Source organism: Microcaecilia unicolor, chromosome 3 (assembly GCF_901765095.1).
Source record: "Microcaecilia unicolor chromosome 3, aMicUni1.1, whole genome shotgun sequence".
In the NCBI taxonomy this organism is placed as follows: Eukaryota; Metazoa; Chordata; class Amphibia; order Gymnophiona; family Siphonopidae; genus Microcaecilia; species Microcaecilia unicolor.
The window spans coordinates 267,999,658-268,022,084 of NC_044033.1; the positions used below are offsets into that span (position 1 = coordinate 267,999,658).

At 40.8% G+C, this 22,427-nt stretch overlaps 1 protein-coding gene across 1 annotated transcript in view; it reads left to right on the forward strand.

The window, feature by feature from the left end:
- The window catches only part of TBXT (T-box transcription factor T), a 157,217-nt gene extending 135,430 nt beyond the window's left edge, over positions 1-21,787 (forward strand). The window contains exons 7-8 of the mRNA XM_030198080.1: positions 13,588-13,720; positions 21,076-21,787. Coding sequence (XP_030053940.1) covers positions 13,588-13,720; positions 21,076-21,340 — 398 coding nt within the window. The 3' untranslated portion in view covers positions 21,341-21,787. The remainder of the gene's footprint in view (positions 1-13,587; positions 13,721-21,075) is intronic.
- Positions 21,788-22,427: the final 640 nt, after the last annotated feature.

The window sequence follows — 22,427 nt, forward strand, 5'->3', positions numbered from 1 at the left end:
GCTTGAGTAGGCCTTGAGAGATCAGGAAAAACACGAACCTTTGAGCCCATAAACAAGTTTTCTAAGTGTCTTAAAGAAAGTCTCAGTATTGCATTGCGGTCAGGCTCCAATACAAAGGTAACAAGCATAGTAGACCTCTGTGTAATTATCTCCAGTGAGCTTTCAAGGAATGAAGTTAAATTCATTCCATCCCCCACCCTTGGGAGATTTCGATCGTCTCCCTGTGGGTTCCAGATGTAATAGGCCCTTGTTATGGGGGGCAATGAATCCTTGTCCATTCCAAGAATGTCCACCATATATTTCTTGACCATTTCAAGAGGTGAAATTAAAGGAGACTTAGGGAAGTTTAGGAACCTAAGATTAAGTCTACGAATCTGGTTCTCAAGGTATTCCGTCCGTTTATGAAGAAAAATATTGTCTTTAACCAAAACATTCTCTAAAGTTCCCATCTCTTGCAATTTAATATTCAAATTTTCCATTTTAGTGGCCTGTTGTGCAGATACCTGTGCTTGGAGTAGCGTAGCTTCGGAAAGAGTTCTTATATTTTCAGTATTCTCTTTTAAAGTAGGTTGCATGGAGATTTGGATATTATGTACCATGTCCCATAGTGACTCTAAAGTCACAATTGCAGGTCTTACCATACCAGAAATTCCAGGAAGGACTTGAACCTGATCACCAACCTGAGATAGTTTTGAAACAATATCCAGTGGAAGTATCTGTAGAGCTGATTGGAAAAGTGCTTCTCTAGGTTGGGGTTCGTGTTCTATCACCGCAGACCTTTCCTCGAGGAGGTTGGGCTGAGCGTCTCCGTTCGCCGTTCCTGCTTGGGCTGCCAGTAATTCCCTTCCGGGTTGAGGTGGAGCAATGCGCTCTACGGGGCTCAGGGAAGCCCCGTTAGCGCTTTCAATCGACGCCGACGCGTCGAGAGCGGCAGAAGGGGTCGAAGTTCCCCGAGGTCCTGGCTGCTGTCTGGAAAACTGCAGGGTCGTCTGTCGCAACGCCAAGGACGCCCCAGGAGCCGAGGAATGCTCCTTGACTTTCCCCCTTCGTTTCCCCATCAAGGAGACCACAAAGGCAGCGAAACCAACAGAAAACACCGGGGTCACCTCGGCAGCAGACTCAGGTGTGTCTGGTCACAGCGCCATCTTGGGATCTTTAATTCAAGATTGAGGAGTTTGGCAAAGTTTTTGATGTCAGACCCCCCCCCCCCCAAATTGCTTCAAGAGGTGCATCAAGTGTAAATGCGTGATTCTTCCACGGACCCGTACAGTTGGTGCATCAAGTGTAAATGCGTGATTCTGCCACGGACCCGTACAGTTGATGCATCAGGTGCCTTGGACCAGATCCTGACCCCTCTGTTTGATCTCTCTAAATGCAGGTGAGAACTCTGCAAGTGTGGCTCAAATGGAGCATCTCTTTGACTCTTCGAAGGCAGGACCATCGACTGACACCAGTGGCATCGACCTTCATGGCTGCTCAGACTTCAGTATCCACTGAGTGTGCACCAGCATGGACTGGGTCTCATCTGCCTTGACACCAGGAGGTGTTAGCAGGCTCCACAACTGGTCAGCATCAGACCAGACACCTAAACAAAGGACCATACGGATTCGGTGCCCTCATTGGCACCAGGGTATCGAAGCTGTATGCATAGGGGGGAAGCCCAAGAAGCATAAGCATCGATCTCCATCAGCACACGGTGCCGGGACATCAGTACATCCGATACCCGAGAAGTTCCAGGAAGAGCACTCCCCCTCCTTGGAAGAGGTGCCAGTGTGCAAGTCACTGATCGGCTTGGTCCCAGCATCTTCTCAGGCTGTCTCTGCCCTGGTTACCATGCCTTTGCTGATGCCCACTTTTAAGTAGTTCTGCAGCATGCTCTGAGGAGCTGGTGCAGTTGCTCTAGAAGGCTCCAGCTGCCTGAACTGCCCCAGGCTCTTTGACGCCATTGGTGCCGGTGCCCAGATCTTCGACGCCGGCACCTCATTGGGTGTCAACGTCTGTGTCCATGCAGGCAGTACTGCCTTCGACATGGGGGAGGAAGCTTCCCCAGAGTCTGAGGGGGTTAGGGCTGCACCTTGAAGTTCCTCAGAGAATAGATGTCGTTCCACTAGGCCAAGGCCCGGTACAGACTCATTCACCTGCAACTGAGTATGATGAAGTCTGATTGGGGTCGCTCATGGGAATTGGATGAGAATCCACATTACTTCTCAGAGGAGTCGTATGGAATTTCATCTGATCCCTCTCCTCAAGAGATGGAAATTTCCACCAGAGGCTCTTTCACCAGTTTTGTGAGGGAGATGGCTGCGGCCAACCCATTTAAGTTGGAGACAGAGGAGGAGCCCAGAGCAGAGAAGTTGTCTGTTTTGGGCTATGTCTCCTCCCAAGGAAAGGGTCTCGCATTACCATTGCACCCTATCTTTAAGGACACAGTACAGGTCATACCTAAGAAGGTGGACACGCAATACTGTAGCCAGAAGGCTCCTGGATTTGAGAAGGCACAATTGCTGCACAACTCCATGGTGGTCAAATCCGCTCTCAAATGGGCCAAGAGTTCTCAGTCTCATACCTCAGCGCCTCCGGGACAAGAGTCTTACACTTTGGATTCATTTGAGAAGCAACTTTTCAGGCCTCTGCTCATTGCCTACATCCAGTCTTACCAGCTCTACTCAAGCCTTTTACTTGGAGTTTCTGAACAATATACTGACTCCGATTTCCGGACCCCCCTGCTGTGACCTTCTCGAGCCCCCCTTCCTGCCGCCAACCCTCCGGGCTTCGTAGCCCATCTGTGAAGAAAGTTACGGGGTCAGGCAGGCAGGCGCATAGAACGTTGGAGGTGAGAATTATTATATAGGGCGTATTATAATGGGTCTAGTGACATCAGCTAGGGCTTTGGAGCCCATCTGTGAAGAAAGTTACAGACACAGGCAGGCAGACGCATAGAATGTTGGAGGTGAGAATTATTATATATAAGATTTTTCAATTCTCAGTACTCTGGGATTAATACCATCTTGTCCAGGCGATTTTCTGCTCTTCAATTTTGCACCATTACATCTTCCAGGTTTGTAGAGATTTCATTCAGTTTCTCTGACTTTTCAGCTTTGAATTTCTTTTCTGGCACCGGTATCTCGCCCAAACTTCCTCGGTGAAGACCGAAGCAAAGAATTAATTTAATCTCTCTGCTATGGCTTTGTCTTCCCTGAGTGCCCCTTTTACCCCTCTGTCTGTCATCTAGTGGTCCAACTGATTCTTTTGAGTGAAGGAGTAGCCTAGTGGTTAGTGCAGTGAACTTTGATCCTGGAGAACTGAGTTCAATTCCCACTGCATCTCCTTGTGACTCTGGGCAAGTCACTTAACCCTCCATTGCCCCTGGTACAAAATAAGTACCTGAATATATGTAAACTGCTTTGAATGTAGTTGCAAAAAACCCTCAAAGGAGGTATATCAAGTCCCATTTCCCTTTCCCTTTTGCCAGCTTCTTGCTTTTATGTGTTTTTTGCCACCGAAGCAATTTTTTTTCCCCAAATCTCTTTGCCTTCCTTATCAGCACTTTGCATTTGATTTACCATTCCTTATGCTGTTTATTATTTTCAGTCAGGTCCTTCCATCTAGTTTTTCCTACATAAGCACACAACTGTGGAACACATTACCAAAAGCCTTGAAAACGACGTACGACCACCTAAAATTCCAGAAATCACTAAAAACCAACTTGTTTAAAAAGGCATACCCTACCGATCCAACTTAAATGCATAATCTCTGCATTTAAAAACGCATCTGTTTGCACAAATATTTTCTACAAGACCTATGTATGACTATAACCCCTGTAAGCATGCAAACGTGGATTCTGGTTGGACCCATTCTTTTGTACTATTCTATGTAAAGTGTCCTTTCTTGCACTTTTGCTCTTCATTTCTAATTTGTCTCTATCACCCAGAGAACTCTCTCTCTGGTTTTGTAAGCCGCATTGTGCCTGCATGTTTGTGGGGATAATGTGGGGTATAAATACATTGATAAATTCAATCCAGCCTATCACTACGATATAATTTGTACCCTGGTATGACAGTTTCCCACTGGTTATCCTCCTTCCAGCAGGTCTCAGAGATGCCTATTATATCTAACTTTTCATTTAGTGCAATATATTCTAACTCTCGCATCTTATTTCTTAGGCTTCTGGCATTCACAAATAGACATTTCAAAACTGTTCTATTTACGTCTTGCTCAGTAGTTGTTAATTTGCAATCTTTTGTCTGATTTTTTTATTTAGACACCTGATCTACTATGGTCTCTATTGCAATCTCCGATGGATGGGATGGGAGGAGAGGAGAGAATCGCTGGACATGGAGGGGAGGGCAGGGGGGAGAGAAAAACAACCGCTTACACAAGAGCCTTGCTAGGGCCCGTTTCATTGTTGACGAAACGGGCTTGGTTCCACTAGTGGAATAAAAAAAAAAAATGCAAAAGGCACAACAAAAACAAAACATTAAGTGGGATACATGTTTCTTCAGTGCACCCACTCAAGTCAATGTGATCAAGAAAACAGCAAATTCCAGCCACTTTCACCCCACTCCCCCTATCAAATTCACCAACCAGACAGCCAAAACCAGAGTCTTTTGCAGTAAAAGGTCAGTAAATAAAACTATAACAGCAGACTGCATTACGACTGATAACCTTGACCTTCTATTTATTACTGAAACCTGGTTCCACGATCTAAGTGACCCCATAATTTTAGATTTATATCCCCTAGGCTATAAAATCACTTATTGGACAAGAAAAGAAAAACGAGGAGGAGGCATAGCATTAATCCATAAATCCCAATTCATAACAGCTGAGTCTATAATGCCTCAACTTGAAATAGCCTCAGTAAGAATCCATCATAATCCCTACTCGACCATCTGAATGCTGTCCTATTTTATAGACCTCCAGGCTATTGGCACGAATGCCAACCACACTTCATGGACTTTATATAATGAATACATGTGTAGCTATTATTATAGGGGATATAAATTTACACTTAGATGATCCCAACTCAACCAGTGTAAGTGAATGCAAGGAGTTTCTCCAACTATGCGACCTTAATTGGCCAAATATACAAGCAACCCATGATAAAGGACACACACTCGACCTCATTACATACAAACTAGCCTTAGATCTAAACCTAATTCTAGTAGATACAAAACTGAAAGAAGTGCCTTGGTCAGATCACCATAAATTAAACACTTCCTTACAATGGCGAAGAAAAGGCTCATGCCATAACCAAAAACATTCAACTTACACCTCAAGAGGCCAAATTGATCCTACAACATTCTGGCACCAGCTTTACGAGGATGAATGGACAATACAAACAGGCTCGAATAATTATCTACAAGATTGGGACAATAGATGCAGAAATACACTGGACATTATAGCACCTTTACAAACAAAAACCTCACGAAGACAAAATTCGATACCTTGGTTTAATGAAGATCTGAAAAAACTAAAAACTCAAGTTAGGAGACACGAACGAGCATGGAACAAAAGGAAAGATGAACACACATTAAATGCATGGAAACAAGTACAAAGGAAATACAAATATGCTATACGACATACCAAAAGATCTTACTACAAAACCAAAATTGGACCAGACTACAATGATACGCAAAAACGTTTTCTGCTAGTGAACAAACTACTAAATACCACCCCAGTCACTACAACTACTATAGATACCCCCATCAACAGATAGTCTTGCTAAATACTTCAATGAGAAAATTAAGATTTGACTCACATTATCTAAGACCACCGACCACGAAATGTTCAATTGTTTAGATCCAATTCCAGAGGAATATCTGGCTGAAAGCTGGTCTAATTTCGATATCCTTACTAATGAATCAGTCTCTCAAGCGATCAACAAGTTTTTGCTAAGTCCCATTGCAAGCTTGACATGCCCCAACAACCTAATAAAATTCGCCCTGCAACGCTTCATAACAAACCTTACGAATCACTTAAATCATATGCTACAATATGGACTCTTCCCTAATGATAAAGGAAATATATTACTTACACCAATACCTAAGGACATAAAGAAAAAAGCTAGTGATATAACCAACTATCGCCCAGTAGCATCCATCCCTTTAGCACTCAAATTAATGGAAAGTATGGTAACCAAGCAACTTACCGATTACTTATACAAGTTCTCAATATTACATGAAGCACAATCAGGATTTCGATCCAACCATAGCACAGAAACTGTACTAATCACCCTCCTAACCAAATTTAAGCAAGCAATTGCAACTGGAAACAGTATACTTCTCCTGCAATTCGACATGTGCATTCGACATGGTCAACCACAAAATACTACTAAACATCTTAGAATATTTTGGAATGCAGGAAACGTACTTAATTGGATCAAAGGCTTCCTAACAGAACATACCAAGTAATATCTAATTTGATTATATCACCACCTTGGAAACCGGAATGTGGAGTCCCTCAAGGATCACCACTCACTGACATGACACCATTAGCCAAAACGCTATCCAATCAAGGCCTCAATCCTTTTATCTATGCAGATGATGTCACGATCTATATCCCGTTTAAACATGACAACAGAAATTACTAAAGAAATCAATTACAGCGTCCAGATTATGAACTCATGGGCGGACGCTTTCCAACTAAACCTCAATGCAAACAAAAGTGTCTCACCTTCTCATCACAATATAACAAGTATAAACCTACCATTCTAAGTACCCCAAACTTTACCCTTCCTGTCTCGGAGAGCCTGAAAATTCTGGGAGTCATTATCGACTGATACCTTACACTGGAAGACCATGCGAAAAACACAACAAGGAAGATGTTTCACACAATGTGGAAACTCAAAAGAATAAAACCGTTCTTCCCAAGAGAAACATTCTGTAGACTGGTACAGTCATTGATAGTAAGCCAATTAGACTACTGCAATGCAATATATGCCGGTTGCAAAGAACAAATTATTAAACTCCAAACTACACAAAATACGGCAGCAGCTAGACTTATATTTGGCAAAATGAAATATGAAAGCGCAGGACCCTTAGAGAAACTACATTGGCTCCCACTAAGAGAACGCATTGCCTTTAAGGTCTGCACCCTGGTTCATAAGATCATACATGGTGAAGCTCCGGGGTATGTCAGACCTCATGGATCTACCAACCAGGAACTCTACTAGTTCATCACGTACGTTCCTGGATTTCCATTATCCCAACTGTATGGGATTAAAATATGTTAACATATGCATCCAGTTTCTCCTATATAGGTACGCAAATATGGAATGAATTACCAAAATATATAAAAACAACCCACGCCATAATTTACGTAAACTATTGAAAACCAACCTATTCAAGAAAGCATACCACACTAATCCATCCTAAATGCCAGCTAAAAAAATTTACACTTGGATCCACACAACACGTAACTTTTATTCCCTAATTGTCCATACTAATTTTGATATGAATTGAATCTTAATATTACTGATTGTCCAAACAAATGTTTCACGATATAGAAGATTAATCCAATATCTCTTATTTGCTGTTGTACAATGAATTTTAGTACATGAATACCTAATCCTCTCTGTCTACTATACCTCAACTATGTATTTCTTTTTTTTTCCGGAATTGGTACTCACCATTACGGAACAATGTAAGCCACATTGAGCCTGCAAATAGGTTGGAAAATGTGGGATACAAATGCTACAAATAAAAGGTATATCGGCGGTGCTGGAATTAAGGTCCAACTTATATGTGCGCAACACTTAGTCTATGCATATATCACCGGTCCACTTTTAGCACTACTATCCTCTAGTTCGGATAATCTCTCTGCTTCCAATATGTGATGATCACTGTCCAAGCTGCCGTCCTCCCAAATTGTAAAAATTCATCCTTTTTAGCATTCAACCCGACATGGGGAGGTTCAATGATGCCACCTCCATTTTAGGCGATATCGCTTGATTAGACATTTGAGAGAACATAATATTGCCAATAGATTTCAAGTATAGCACAGTCCCACCACGTATGATAATAGAATCACGCTGCCACTATCCTCTGTTCCACATCCATGTTTTCCAGAATTTCTTCAATGGGAATCATTGATGCAGAACAAATTTTTCTGCAATGAGTAGACATTTTGAATAACTTCCCATATTGAAAGTTTCTCTGTCTTATAGGTATGCCTTCCAGAGTTCTGATCAAGCTCTTTCTACTGTAGATTATTTAAAGGAATGTCTGGGGAAAGGTACAAGTCAAGAGACTTCAACAGTTGAGTGGTTTAGTCAAGTTTAGTGTTGGGGCTGCCTGAATTTTTTTTCCTTTAAGGACTGGGTCACGAGCCACTGCATCGACACAAGTCAGTTTGGTTTTCAGGATATTAAGAATGAATGTCTTGTGAGACTTTATGTACTGCTTACACTGTATCTTTACTCAACTGGGAGGGTTTTCCGAGGACTGGTTGAACTATCACGTTTACATCCAAATTGGTATATTTAAAGTTGATCTGAATTTGTTTTGCTCCTTTTATTTACCAGTTTAGATTTAAACATTTTGATTGGAGATTTTTAGAATGTAACTTTAAGTTGGCATTTAGCGGTAGATCCAAGATGGCGGCATAATGAGTTGCAGCACCAGACGCTCCCAGATGCGCTCCAAGTTAGAGCCAAGAAGGACCCTTAAACACCTCGTAAGATGGGGAAAAGGAGAGGAAAGGTATGGGAATGTCTCTCAACCCCTACCTGGACTCACCCTTCCCAGCAACCAACGTTGGAGCGCTTCGGAGTGACGGGACCTAGACAATCTCTTTCCCCTGCTATTGGTGCCGACGTATCTGTGTTGGCTGGCAGTGTAGAGGGGTTTCTTTAAGCCCCGTCATGTGTGCGGCTCCCCCACAGCCAGGAGGAGGAGACATGGAAGCAAGTCCTACAGTTCAGTCTCCAGGAAAAGAGGAGCAGAACGTGCAGGGAGGGAACCTGCCCATGTCGAGTGAGGTGGTCGAGAGTGATCTGGTAGGAGAACAGATTTCAATATATATATACATACACTCCCTGTCTGGTCAAATACTCCTGGAGTCGTATGCCTCACTCCTTCATTCTTCCCAGGAAATAACGGTGCAAGTTTGCAACAAGTAATATGTCCTTGGCTGTAGTCCTCTTGCTAGGCTCAGCGGAATGTACCTTTCTGTAACCAAGCTAATTTCTGAAGGTTACTGTACAGAATGGTTCATGCTGGTATAGGCCAAGACCAGCAAAGGTGAGAACTCAGGTAAATACCCCTACAAGATACACTTTGCATTCCTCTTTTGCAATCTTTAATTTCAAAAATTACTGTGGAAATTAAGGTTTTGAATGAGGCCGTCCTTATCCAAGTGCAAACTAATACCCAACAGTCTTCTGAAGTGAAACTAGGGGAAAATTGGAGAATTAGGGTCAAATCTTTAGGGACTGTCTCTTCATGTTCAAGTGTGCAGCGCTGCGTACGTCTAGTAGCACTATAGAAATAAGTAGTAGTAGTAATTAAGGAAAGGAATTTCTATGTCGATTAGAATATTTGGAAAATCAAACTAGGAAACTTAATTTGAGACTAAGCAATTTTCCAAGGTATCCATTGATAATATTTGGTAGAGGTTTTGGGAATGCAGAGTGACTCACTGCCTCCTATAGTTCGTGTGCCAACACTTACAGAATAATACAAAATCTGTACTGGAATTTCTTAACCAAATATATAAGATGGTTTGAACTTGACATCCTTTTTGGTTTCATCATTGGAAGTTGTTACTCAAAGATCTATTGCCGTGGTTAGATTGTAAGCTCTGTCGAGCAGGGACTGTCTCTTCATGTTCAAGTGTACAGCGCTGTGTACGTCTAGTAGTGCTATAGAAATAAGTAGATAAGTAGTAGTAGTGTCTTTTGCTTTGGAAATGGATTGAGATTCTGTTCTAAAACTTCTCCTTTAGACATTGACTCCTCTTTGTTAGGATCTAAAATAAGAATTTATCCAGATTTATCTAAAGAAACACAGAAGAGGTGCAAGGCCTTTTTGGCTATGCATAGAGGACTTTGGCTTTAGGGGCCAATTTTGTACTTATATGCCGAGTGTTATTTCAAACTACTACTACTTAACATTTCTAAAGCGCTACTAGGGTTACGCAGTGCTGTACAATATAACATGGAAGGACAGTCCCTGCTCAAGGAGCTTACAATCTAAAAGACAGGTGTACAAACTAAGCAGTTTCAATTCTTTGTATAATTAGCATGTTGCTAATGACAGTTTCCATTGTAAATGGACTTAGATTTAATATTCAGTTTACTTTCACTTTAACATCGATTTTGAATGTTTCTAGAAATTTTTTTCTGTTGTTGCTGCTTATGGAATTCAAACTGATACTGGCTATACAAGGATAGCACCAAACCTTAATGCCCACCAAGATATAACAATGTATGGGCAAATGTAAGATGTTTTAGATGCTATAGACATTTAAACCCCTGTTTATGTAGCATTCAGCCATACCATTATTTAGCAATAGTGTAACCAATCTTAGTATATCCAACCATAGTATGATCCTTACCGGGTTCTCTTCCTGTTTTGCTGCATGATGCAAACCATAATGGTTGCCTCTGCCTATTTCTAATTATACCATTGGCAATTCTAAACATAAAGATCCCCTTTACTAGTGCCTCTCATAGTTGCTATCCGCTTAGTGCTCGTGATTGGATGGCCATGACGGGTAAAGTAAGGCCCAGGAATTCCAACCTGCTTTTAGGGATTCTGGATACCTGCAACCTAAGACAGCCTACAATCGGAGTACTAACCATATGTTTGTTGAGTTCATAACAGAGAGTTAGCTCAATATTTTGAGGCGATAGCGAACACCTAGGTGCAGGACTAGTTCGCTAGCAACGAGCATTGACCTTAACCACATTTTGTGAAGGCCTTGTTTACCCAGGCCTTCAAGTGGGGATATGCATAATTATTTGGAAGCCCAGGCCAGAGACGTAGGTTCAGGCTCTAAAAATTATTATTATTTATTTATTGCATTTGTATCCCACATTTTTCCACCTCTTTGCTGGCTCAGTGTGGCTTACAATAAGATATGAATAATGGAAATACATTTGTTACAACTTGGTTATGGGTTACATTGTACAAGTTATGTGAAACCATTGAAGTATCATTAAGAATATAACAATGGGACATCAACATTGAAACGTTGGAAAGAGACAATGGGAAGCTTAAAGGGCAGTATTAAGACAGAGACATATGGTGTACATATTCCTGTGAGTAAATGTATGAGTGATGTGGAATTACGGGGGATGAGGGTTAGAAGTGGATGTATGATGCATTGATGATCAGTGAGTGTGGACTCTATGTGTTTTGGCTCTTGCCATAAATTGTTTCAAACAGATGAGTGTTCAGTAATTTGCGGAAGGAGGCTTGTTCGTAAATCGTTCTTAAGTTGCGCGGCAGTGTATTCCAAAGCTGCGTGCTCGTGTGAGAAAAGGTTGACGCGTGTAGCGTCTTGTATTTCACGCCCTTGCAATTAGGGAAGTGGAGGTTGAGGTATGTTCTGGATGATCTTTTAGCATTTCTGGTTGGTAGGTCTATCAACTCGGACTTATAGGCAGGGGCTTCACCATGAATGATCTTGTGGACTAGTGTGCATACCTTGAAAGTGACGCGTTCCTTAAGTGGAAGCCAGTGTAGTTTCTTTAGTAGTGGTGTTGCCCTTTCATATTTTGGTTTTCTGAAGATGAGTCTGGCTGCTGTGTTCTGGGCTGTTTGAAGTTTCCTCAGTATAAAAGTACAGGCCTTTAGCCGAAATTTGAACTCTGAAGTGCCAGCAAGCTCCTGAGCAAAATAAGGACCATGCAGCAGAATGAGGAAGAAGTTAGGGTGCAGAAACCTCATAAACAGGATACAGATGGCTCCTCAACCTAGGTGTAAGGTCTTAAGTTTGTGGTTAAGCAAGCTAAAGATAAGAACATGTTCACGAGATGAAGCTACTCATTAGCATAAGCCAATCAGTGACAACCATGATATAAATTAGATCCAATCAGTTGGGCTTACTGTCATATTACTGATAACCTGTATGAACATATAAAAGTTAGTGTATTTCCTGATTTAAGCTAGAGAAGGGTTGCCACTCTCTCTCTCCAAGGGAAACCAATGTGACCAGCAGAATTGACAAATTACCTAATTGCTTTCCCTTGCAAAACCTTTAATTGGTAAAAGAAATTATAAAAGATTAGGAACTAGCTAACACCTGTTTGCAGCTGGATAATTATATTCCTAGAACCAATTGATTGTACATGCCATTTGTATATCCTTTGGTGTCTTTGGGTGAGTAAATAGTCATAATCTTTGGAGCTATAGTGTCTTCCCTTGTCTTCACTAATATTTGTTAGTTTTTCTTATTTTTGTTACATTTTTTTTTGTACTCTGCACTTTCCCACTCATGGCAGGCTCAATGCAGCTTACATGGGGCAATGGAGGGTTAAGTGACTTGCCCGGAGTCACAAGGAGCTGCCTGTGCCTGAAGTGGGAATTGAACTCAGTTCCTCAGTTCCCCAGGACCAAAGTCCACCACCCTAACCACTAGGCCACTCCTCCAATCTCTTGGGTTGGTTAAGGAATGGTAATTAATATTCTATGTGGAGATGTAGTCAGATTTGAGGTCCAATCAGCCTTCTTTTGAGGTTCTCTCCGCTACTGGACAGCTGAACTCCAGTACCAGATGGAACTCAGGGGTCTCTGAACCCCTAATCAAAACAGATCCTAAGCAGTTAGAAGAGTTTATTTTGTTTCTAAAGAAGAAGTGAATGTTAACTAACAGATTGCACACTGTGTGATAAAGAAGAAATTGGTCAGCAGTATCTCCTGTGTTGATTTATTTTAAAGTATACTTTAATAGTATTATGTTATTTCTCTCTCTTGGATCTATTTTGCCTAATTATATATAAAGGTCGAAGGAATTAAGTACATTTCAACTTAATGTTATAATAGAGATTGGTTTAAGTTAATTAAAAATTTCTGTATCTCTTGGAGTTGTAAAATATATATAATTAGTAAAATTATTAAAAAAGTTGGCATTTAGCTATCTATTTTACATGTCAGATTGCAGTTAAAGCAATTATACTAAATTGAAATCTTCAGATTATCATTTTCAAGCTTTGTCTTCATTTATGTCTTAAGTTTTGTGATGAATGCCTTCATATTTTGGCCATGCTTGCTTCTGGAAACGCTACCTGAAGCTACTGTACCTTTTAATGTAGATGGCTAAATGTCTCCTTGAAAACCTGGGCATTTTTTTTTTTTTTTTTAACTGATGTGCTGTTGTATGTGGCTCAGTCTTCAAAATTTTAAACAATTCCTTAAAACTAAAGTTGAAAGGGTGATATAAATCTTTTTATTCTGACTGAATTATAGTTTATGGTAATGTTATTTTATTATATAAATCTACAGCAATTTTACACTTTAAAAACAGTACCTTAACAGTCTGCTACAGTTAACAAATTATAATTCTTTACTAGTGTTAACACTTGCCAGTTTACTGCTGAATCAATTTTTGTCTTTTAATGCACTCCTCAATGTGCACATTTTACAGCAAGCTATGCAGATAATTCCTCTGCCTGTCTGTCCGTGCTTCAGTCTCATGACAATTGGTCGAGTCTCCAGGTGCCCACCCATAGTAGCATGCTGCCTATGAGCCACAACTCTGGTACAACTGCCAACTCCAGGTATGCATTAATATAAAGAGTATGCACATTCTTGGAACAGTGTGGTTTTTTTTTTTTTTTTTTTTTAATGGAATGGTGTAAAAGGTTTCTAAGATGTCAATTATTTGACTATCGACTTTTGTGGTGGGTGACGCACATGCAACATAAATGGATTTTTCACTCCTGCATGATTTGACCTTTGCAACAGGTCCTTAACTTGAAGCACAATGAATGGTTGGTACACTTGCCTCCTCTTATTTTGTCTTTTACATTTTTCTGCAGCTTGTACATATAGCTGAAGCTTTTTCAGCTGTCCAGAGTTGGTTTTTTTGCTCTAGAGAAGCCTGAGAGTAGGGTTAGTTGATTGCCACTGGTTTTGCCTAGATAGTGTTAAAGTAACTTGCTCTCTGCCAGGCTGCAGTGGGAAGAAGTGGAGGGACACCTCTAGGGTAAGTGTTGACTGTTGTTTTACATAGTGGCCTTACAGTAAAATTTACCACATAGCTTCTCATTCTAGCCAGTTCCTGCAGGAAGATAGAAGCTAGTGCTTCTGGTCAGCATCATACTTTGATTAATGAATAAATACTTCAGGCTTAGACTGGAGGGAAACATTACAACATAGTTTCATAGTTTAATGTTATGAACTACTGAGCTTGATGGCAATTAAAACCCAAGTGTTCTGGCTGAAGATACGCATTGAGCCTCAACAGGTCCCGTAAGTGATTAGGCTTATGACTGTACTGGAAGAAAACAAATATTTGATTAAGCAGTGGAAAAATGTAGGTTTCACTAAATGTAATTAGGTTAAGTATTCGATTCTCTTAATTCAAGACATGCACTGTAAGGGTATATCTACCAAATTGAGTGAATGCACGTGACCTAGTGAAATTGATTTATGGTTGGAAACCTAGAAATAACTTCCCAAACCTATGGTACAACTATTGACAAGTAAAATGTAAAAATGAGTCACATTTGAGAAGTAGTGACAAGAGCTATCATTAGTGTTAATTCAGCTTCTGGAAGTGAAGAAGCTGGAGAATCAGGTAGTATAAGGAATTATGCTAGAAAGTAAGCATTGGAGCTGTGAGAAGACTTTAAATCACATCTTAACTAAATCTGCACTTTTTTCTTTAGATCTGTGGCAACGTCTGGTGTATTTTATTAAATTGCCAGAGCCGATGGTTGAGAGGCAGGGCTGGTGGTTGGGAGGTGAGGATAGTGCTGGGCAGACTTATACGGTCTGTGCCGTGGCTGGTGGTTGGGAGGCGGGGATAGTGCTGGGCAGACTTATACGGTCTGTGCCCTGAAGAGCACAGGTACAAATCAAAGTAGGGTATACACAAAAAGCAGCAAATATGAGTTATCTTGTTGGGCAGACTGGATGGACCGTGCAGGTCTTTTTCTGCCGTCATCTACTATGTTACTATGTATGTATGAATGAATCTGAAGTTTTAGATTCAAGTTCTATGAAACATGACAGCAAAGCAGAATTCTTTATGCATGCCACTAAAATGTAGAACCTTTATGGGTCATAAAAGAAATATCCAATAGTAGCTGCCTTAAATTCCATAGATTTTAGACTCAACATCTTCAAATGTTTTCTTTATACATGCTTTAAGGGTTCTAAACTCCAGTTCCTGAGCTGCAGATGGGTTTGGTTTAAAGGTAGCTAAGCTTCAGTTGTATGCAAAATGTATAGTTGGTAAATCCTCAAGTGTATCATACAAAGATGGTCACTGTTACAAATCTTTCTGCAAATTTTAATGCATAGTTTCCAATTTTTCTACAGATTTGAAATTAAGATAGATAGGTGTGGTAGCCATGTTAGTCCACTTTTAAAGGTAATCAATAGAAATAAAGCATGGAAAAGAAAATAAGATGATGCCTTTTTTATTGGACATAATACATTTCTTGATTAGCTTTTGAAGGTTGCCCTTCATAGATCAGAAATAAGCAAATGTTGGTAGATGACAGTATATATGAGTGAAACATCAAATCATTTCAGTGACAGTCTAAAAGGATGGGGGTGGATAGGTGAGAGTCAGGGAGACAAGAGAGCAATACAATTTACAAAGGAATACAATTTTATGCTTTGTAATGGGCTAGAAAAAACCCAGATCTTTGTCCACATTTTGACTTCAAAGGTCTTACGTTCCTGTATTGTTTTAAAGTTCCCTTTCAGGATCCTTACCATGAAATCACTGGTACAGTGTTCTGGTTATGTAAAGTGCTGTCCCACAGGCGTGACATCTTTGTTTGTACTGGTATTTTTCATATGATGTCTATGTAAATTAAATTTCTTCTTTAGCATCTGACTTTTCTCCAATGTAGCAGCCTTCATCGCACTTTTTACACTGAATGATATATACCACATTGGAAAATGAGCATGAAAGATTCCTTAATGTTGAATGTTTTTCCTTTGTGAATGATCGTGGGGTCCTGTGAGAGATTTTGGCATAGTTTGCAGCTGGATATATTGCAAGGATGTGTGCCATTCTTTTCTTTTTGAGTCTGTTGGGAGCTTACTTCTAATTAGCTTGTGTTTTAAGTTGGGTGGCTGTTGGAAAGCCAGCACTGGTGGGGATGGGAATATCTTTCAGTAATTCATCCACCTGGAGTAGAGGCTGCAGATCTCTTATGATTTTTCTTAATTTTTCCAGCTCTGTGTTGTATGTCACTATAAGGGGGATTCTGTCGTGACTTGGTTTTCTAGCCCATTACAAAGCATAAACTTGTATTGCTTTGTAAATTGTATTGCTCTCCTGTCTCTCTGACTCACGCCTATCCACCCCATCCTGTTAAACTGTCAGTGAAATGTTTTGATGTTTCACTAGTATATACAGTCATCTACCAGTATTCGCTTATTTCCGAAATTAAGATAGTACTCAACCAGCTTGCAGCCAGTTTTTGCCAGTTTTTACTTATCAAGAGTTTTGGTGGAAATACTTAACTGGCACTTGTTTACATTTATTTAATAGGACCCATTTGCCTTTTTTTTTGTGTAACAAATTTAGCCTTGTTTGCATTTAATAAAGCAATAGACAGTATCAATAGAAAATATTCAGATAACCGTACATAGTATGGCATAGTATGCTACTTAAAATGTCAATGCAATACATAAGACACTTTAAACAACATAGGGGTGTAGGCGAAGGTGGAGCATATAAACAGATATGATAGAGTAACAGGAGTTAAAGTTAAGGCATTCTCTCTGAAAACTGGCAGTGTCCTTTTCAATTTAAAGAATAAACTACAATGGTATGGCCTAGAATCCCTACCTGGTCTTCCATCATCTTATAAAAGCACTATGGAGATTTTAAAGACGAATGAAAGAAAATAAAACCACACAAGTCACATTTAAATCTATTTTGTCAAATGGTTTGGGGTCTCTTCGTAGCCTTGTGGTTAGTGCAGTGGCCTTTGATCCTGGGGAACTGAGTTTGATTCCCACTGCAACTCCTTGTGACTCTGGGCAAGTCACTTAACCCTCCATTGCCCCTAGTACAAAATAAGTACCTGAATATATGTAAACCGCTTTGAATGTAGTTGCAAAAACCTCAGGTGGTATATCAAGTCCCCTTTCCCTTATCTGTAAGGTGGTATTTTTAATTCAATTTCATCCTTCATTCTATTTAGTATATTTTGTGTAGTCCTTTTTGGATATTGTAGTTTTACTAAGTGTGTGACAGATTTTCTGTGGTGTTGGAGTATGTTCTTCCACAGCTGTTCTACTCCTCTTAGCTGCCTTACAGATTTTAAACATAAAACAATGCACTTGTTTCTCTTCGCAAATCTGGGCAGTTGGAGCAGTGCAGCTGCAGGAGAAAAAAATGTGCTACCACTGCTGTTGGGGTAGGTAGGAGCTGGGGCTGATGCTTGAGGGAACTGGAGGGTTGGGGGATGCTGTGGTTGGAGGCTAGGAGGAGGCAGGGTACTGGGGGAAGCAAAGGCATATGCTGGGGAATATCCTAGAGAAAGAGAGATACTTGCAGTGGAAAAGGCAGGGGAAATGAGTTCTTAGAACAGGGGCAGGGGACATAGAGATGAGTGAGCAGGGGCTAAGGTCGAGTATTGTGAATGTAAGTGGGGACATGGGATTGGGTAGAATGGAAAAGTGGGGACTTGGGAATTAGGTGGAGCATTAATGGCGTTAATGGATTAAAACTGATTAAGGAGTACTGGGGATAGGGTTGCCAACTTGTTGACAAACTTGATATCTGTTCTACTCTGTGCCATGTGCAGAATCCCTTGCAGCACCTAGTATTGCACCCTTCCGCGTGCCCCCACCCATTCATCTACAACCAATTGTTCACACTAGGGTTGCCATCTCAGAAGAAAAATCTGCCATACATACTTATTCTGTGATTTTTATGAACTACATAAGAGCAACTTCCCAATAATTCACAGCAGAGGATAAGTAGAACATTTTTGAAAAATTCATGAAATACAGAAAATAGTTTCATATCATGAAACATTAAAAAAGTACCTGCAGCCTAACATGCATATGAGCACATCAACTTGGGACTAGTCTGCTAATATAGCATTGCTCTACCTTAAATGAGACAAGGAGGCTTATTTTCGAAAGAGAAAAACGCCCAAATTCCGACCTAAATCGGGAGATGGACGTCTTTCTCTTGTGGGTGCCCAAATCGGTATAATCAAAAGCCGATTTTGGGCGTTTCCAACTGCACTCCGTCGCGGGAACGCATAAAGTTGATGGGGGCATGTCGGAGGCGTGGTGAAGGCGGGACTGAGGCGTGGTTATCGGCTGAGCAGAGATGTGCGTGCTCGGCCGATAATGGGAAAAAGGCGTTTTCAGGAGAATTTAGGTCACTTTTGTTGGACCCGTTTTTTTCACGAACAGGTCCCAAAAAAGTGCCCTAAATGACCAGATGACCACCGGAGGGAACCGGGGATGACCTCCCCTGACTCCCCCAGTGGTCACTAACCCCCTCCCACCAAAAAAAAAACGAATGTTAAACACTTTTTTTCCCAACTTGTAAGCCAGCCTCAAATGTCATCCCCAGCTCCATGACAGCAGTATGCAGGTCCCCGAAGTAATTTTAGTTTAGTTAGTGCTGTGCGGGACCCATGCAGAGAGGAAAAATCGGAAGAAAAAAAAAAGCAAGCAAGCAAGTGCAGTCAGGGACGTCTAAATTACCAGGATAGTAAAAGGGGGAATCGAACCAGCAACCTTCTGATTACAAGCTCAGTGCTCTAGCCAGTGCACCACTGATTAGACGTCCTTCCCTTTCCATTAAGTCTCTCCAAGTTTCTGTCAGCCAATCACCGCTGTTTAGCTGACACAGATGTCAGCTAAATGAGCTGTGATTGGCTGACAGAAACTTGGAGAGACTTAATGGAAAGGGAAGGACGTCTAATCAGTGGTGCACTGGCTAGAGCACTGAGCTTGTAATCAAAAGGTTGCTGGTTCAATTCCCCCTTTTACTATCTTTTAATTTGGACGTCCCTGACTGCACTTGCTTGCTTGCTTTTTTTTTTCTTCCGATTTTTCCTCTGCATGGGTCCCGCGCAGCACCAACTAAAGTAAAATTGCTCTGGGGACCTGCATACTACTGTCATGGAGCTAGGTATGCATTGCATTGCATTGCTTCCAGCTGACATGAGGCCTCTCCTCTACTACATTCAACCTTCCAGAAACAGGAAGCTCTCAGAGGAGGTGGGACATTGCAGAGGGGAAGGCCTTGCACTAACTGGAGGCCACGTGTTTCACCATTGCCACCCACAAGCGCTAGGTCGGTGAGCCATATGAATGAGGGCAGTAAGATGGCAGGGCTACAGAAGAGGGGAATGAAGAGTAGTGCCGAGCCGTCGGTGATAAAACAGCTTTTCTATTGCTGGTTTTAAGGGTCATTAGCGCTGGTTTTAAGGGTCATTAGCACTGGTCTTGGCATTGAAAAGCCAGCCTTGCTGGGCTGTGCGAATCTTCCTGTGCATGCTGGATCTTCTGCTACAGCTCCCCTGAGATCCCCGCCATCAACTTGGAAAACAGTTCCAGGATCTGTCTCTAAAGCTTCATCCTCTGTGAGAAAGCTGCCTACTTGACTGTTTATTTTGGCATTTGTATCCCGCATTTTCCCAAACAATGTTTAGGTTCAGTGTGGCTTAGATACAAGTATTTTAGAGAGATACATACTGGATAGTGAAGTTGACCGTTTTGAACATACTATATGCATACTGTAGTGTAGTTGATTGTAATTTTACAATAAATCTTATAAGCCAAAACAGAAAAACATGCAAATTGTTTCACAATATTTCAGAATGATTACATTTCAGTTTAGTGTTAAAGATATACAGAAATATTGAAAGACCATAAAAGATTTGATTATAATTTAATATTGTATATTGGTAGTGGTTGCCATGGACTGGACTGCACTACAGGCTGAGGTTTTTTTTTTTTTTTTTTTTACTGAAGAGGGTTTTTTACTCAGGCAATGCACAAACCTCTCATGGTAATTCTGGTGTATAGTCTGGGGGTGGGGACGCATACTTTGTAGGATGCACAGACATGGGCCCTCCTGGATGCTGAGTGACCTTCTTCAATGGAAGGGCTGGCTAAAAAGGGTTGTATCCAGTGTATTAGGGGTGGGGGGAAGTGGACAATGCGGGAGGGGCTGGGCAGGGGAAGTTCAAAGGGGATGGGGCATAGGATGTCGGGGAATGTTATTTTGGTAGAGACTAAGAATATTAATGGGCTTAATGATCTGGAGGGTTAAGTGACTTGCCCAGAGTCACAAGGAGCTGCCTGTGCCAGGAATCAAACTCAGTTCCTCAGTTCCCCAGGACCAAAGTCCACCACCCTAACCACTAGGCCACTCCTCCACAATGAAATACACATAAATGATAAAACAAATATGATATAAAGATTACAGAGCGTATAGATAAAATGTATCTGCATGATGTGTTAAAAATATATCCTATATATAGTGTACTGGCAGTCTTTTCATGGAAAACATAATTGTCTCTGAACCTATGCATATCATATATAGTTGTTTATTTTCTCTGAAGGATGTATCTTTTGTGTCTGGTGAAATGAGTGATTAAAAATGTGATACAACCTTGACAACGTAAAAGACTTTGAGAAGGGTGAAAAAGAAGGGTCCATAAATAAAGGGTGATAAAAACAAGAAGGGGAGGCAACTTGGTTGCGGATTCATTTGACCAGGACCGAAGTAGAATTTTGTTCTTGATTCTAAGTAACAGGATTGTGTTACATAAATGGCTGTGAAGTTATAGACCAATCCATACACAGGACACTTTCCATAGCTGTTCCTTTTCTAATGTTTGCATGGTTAAATGCTATAATAAACTGACAGTTGGGTTTACTAACAGTATTTCCTTTCCTTCTATTACAGCCAGTATCCCAGTTTATGGTCTGTCAGCAACAGCACAGTCACACCTGTTTCTCAGGCAGGAGCGATGGCAAATGGACTAGGCTCTCAGTTCCTACGAGGTTCTACAGCACATTATCCATCCATTCCTCACTCTGTACCTACACCTTCCTCAGGATCTCCACTTTATGACAATGGAACACCTGATCTTTCTGACAGCCAGTATGATGCCTCTGTGCATGCCAGGCTGGTATCCACATGGACTCCAATCACACCACCAACCATGTGATCACACTTTCCATGCACTCCTAGCTCTGGTAGACTTTATAAGTGTGGAATCTACAATGTATCATTGGAATAAGTTGCGTTAAATACCCAGAAAAGAAACTATAATAGTTAAATAGGTTTCTCAAGCAAAAATGTTTGACTTATTTCCCCTACTATGCAAACACAGATGGTTTGTTTGTTTTTTTTATCCCACCTTCCTGCCACTAAGAACTCGTTTGAATTCTGAAACTGTTTTGACTACTTGCAGTGGCATTCAATAGTTTTGTGGAATAGAAACCTCCATAAGCAGTAGACCTTACTGTCAAACTGGTCATTAACTGAAGTTATCAAATCATGTAGTGAACTTGCATGCTGATGGATAAAAATTGAATTGTGATTGATAGAAACTATTTGTTCTTGTGATAAGAGCAAGTGACATTCCTGGTGACGTCTTGATTTTCATAGTAAAGCAAGAAAATTTGTGAAATGGTTCTAAATGTAATATTTACATTTTCTGGGTCTTGCATTGTTTTCATACTGTAAGTTTGTTCAAGACCTACTTGGTCTTACTACAAGATGTAAAGGAGTGTGGTAGCCGTGTTAGTCCACTCTTAAGGTTATCAATAGAAATCAAACAAAATAAAACATGGAAAAGAAAATAACATACCTTTTTTATTGGACATAACTTAATACATTTCTTGATTAGCTTTCGAAGGTTGCCCTTCTTCGTCAGATCGGAAATAAGCAAATGTGCTAGCTGACAGTGTATATAAGTGAAAACATTCAAGCATTACTATGACAGTCTGACAGGGTGGGAGGATGGGGGTGGGTTGGACTGTCATAGTAATGCTTGAATGTTTTCACTTATACACACTGTCAGCTAGCACATTTGCTTATTTCCGATCTGACGAAGAAGGGCAACCTTCGAAAGCTAATCAAGAAATGTATTATGTCCAATAAAAAAGGTATCTTATTTTCTTTTACAAGATGTAAGAAACAGGAAATTCTCTATTGTGTACTAAAACTTGCAGTTTTCTGAAATGCCTGGTTTTGGCAGAAGATTAACTTTATTCCTTGCAACTGAAGTCTATCAACTGCTTTTCTGCCCA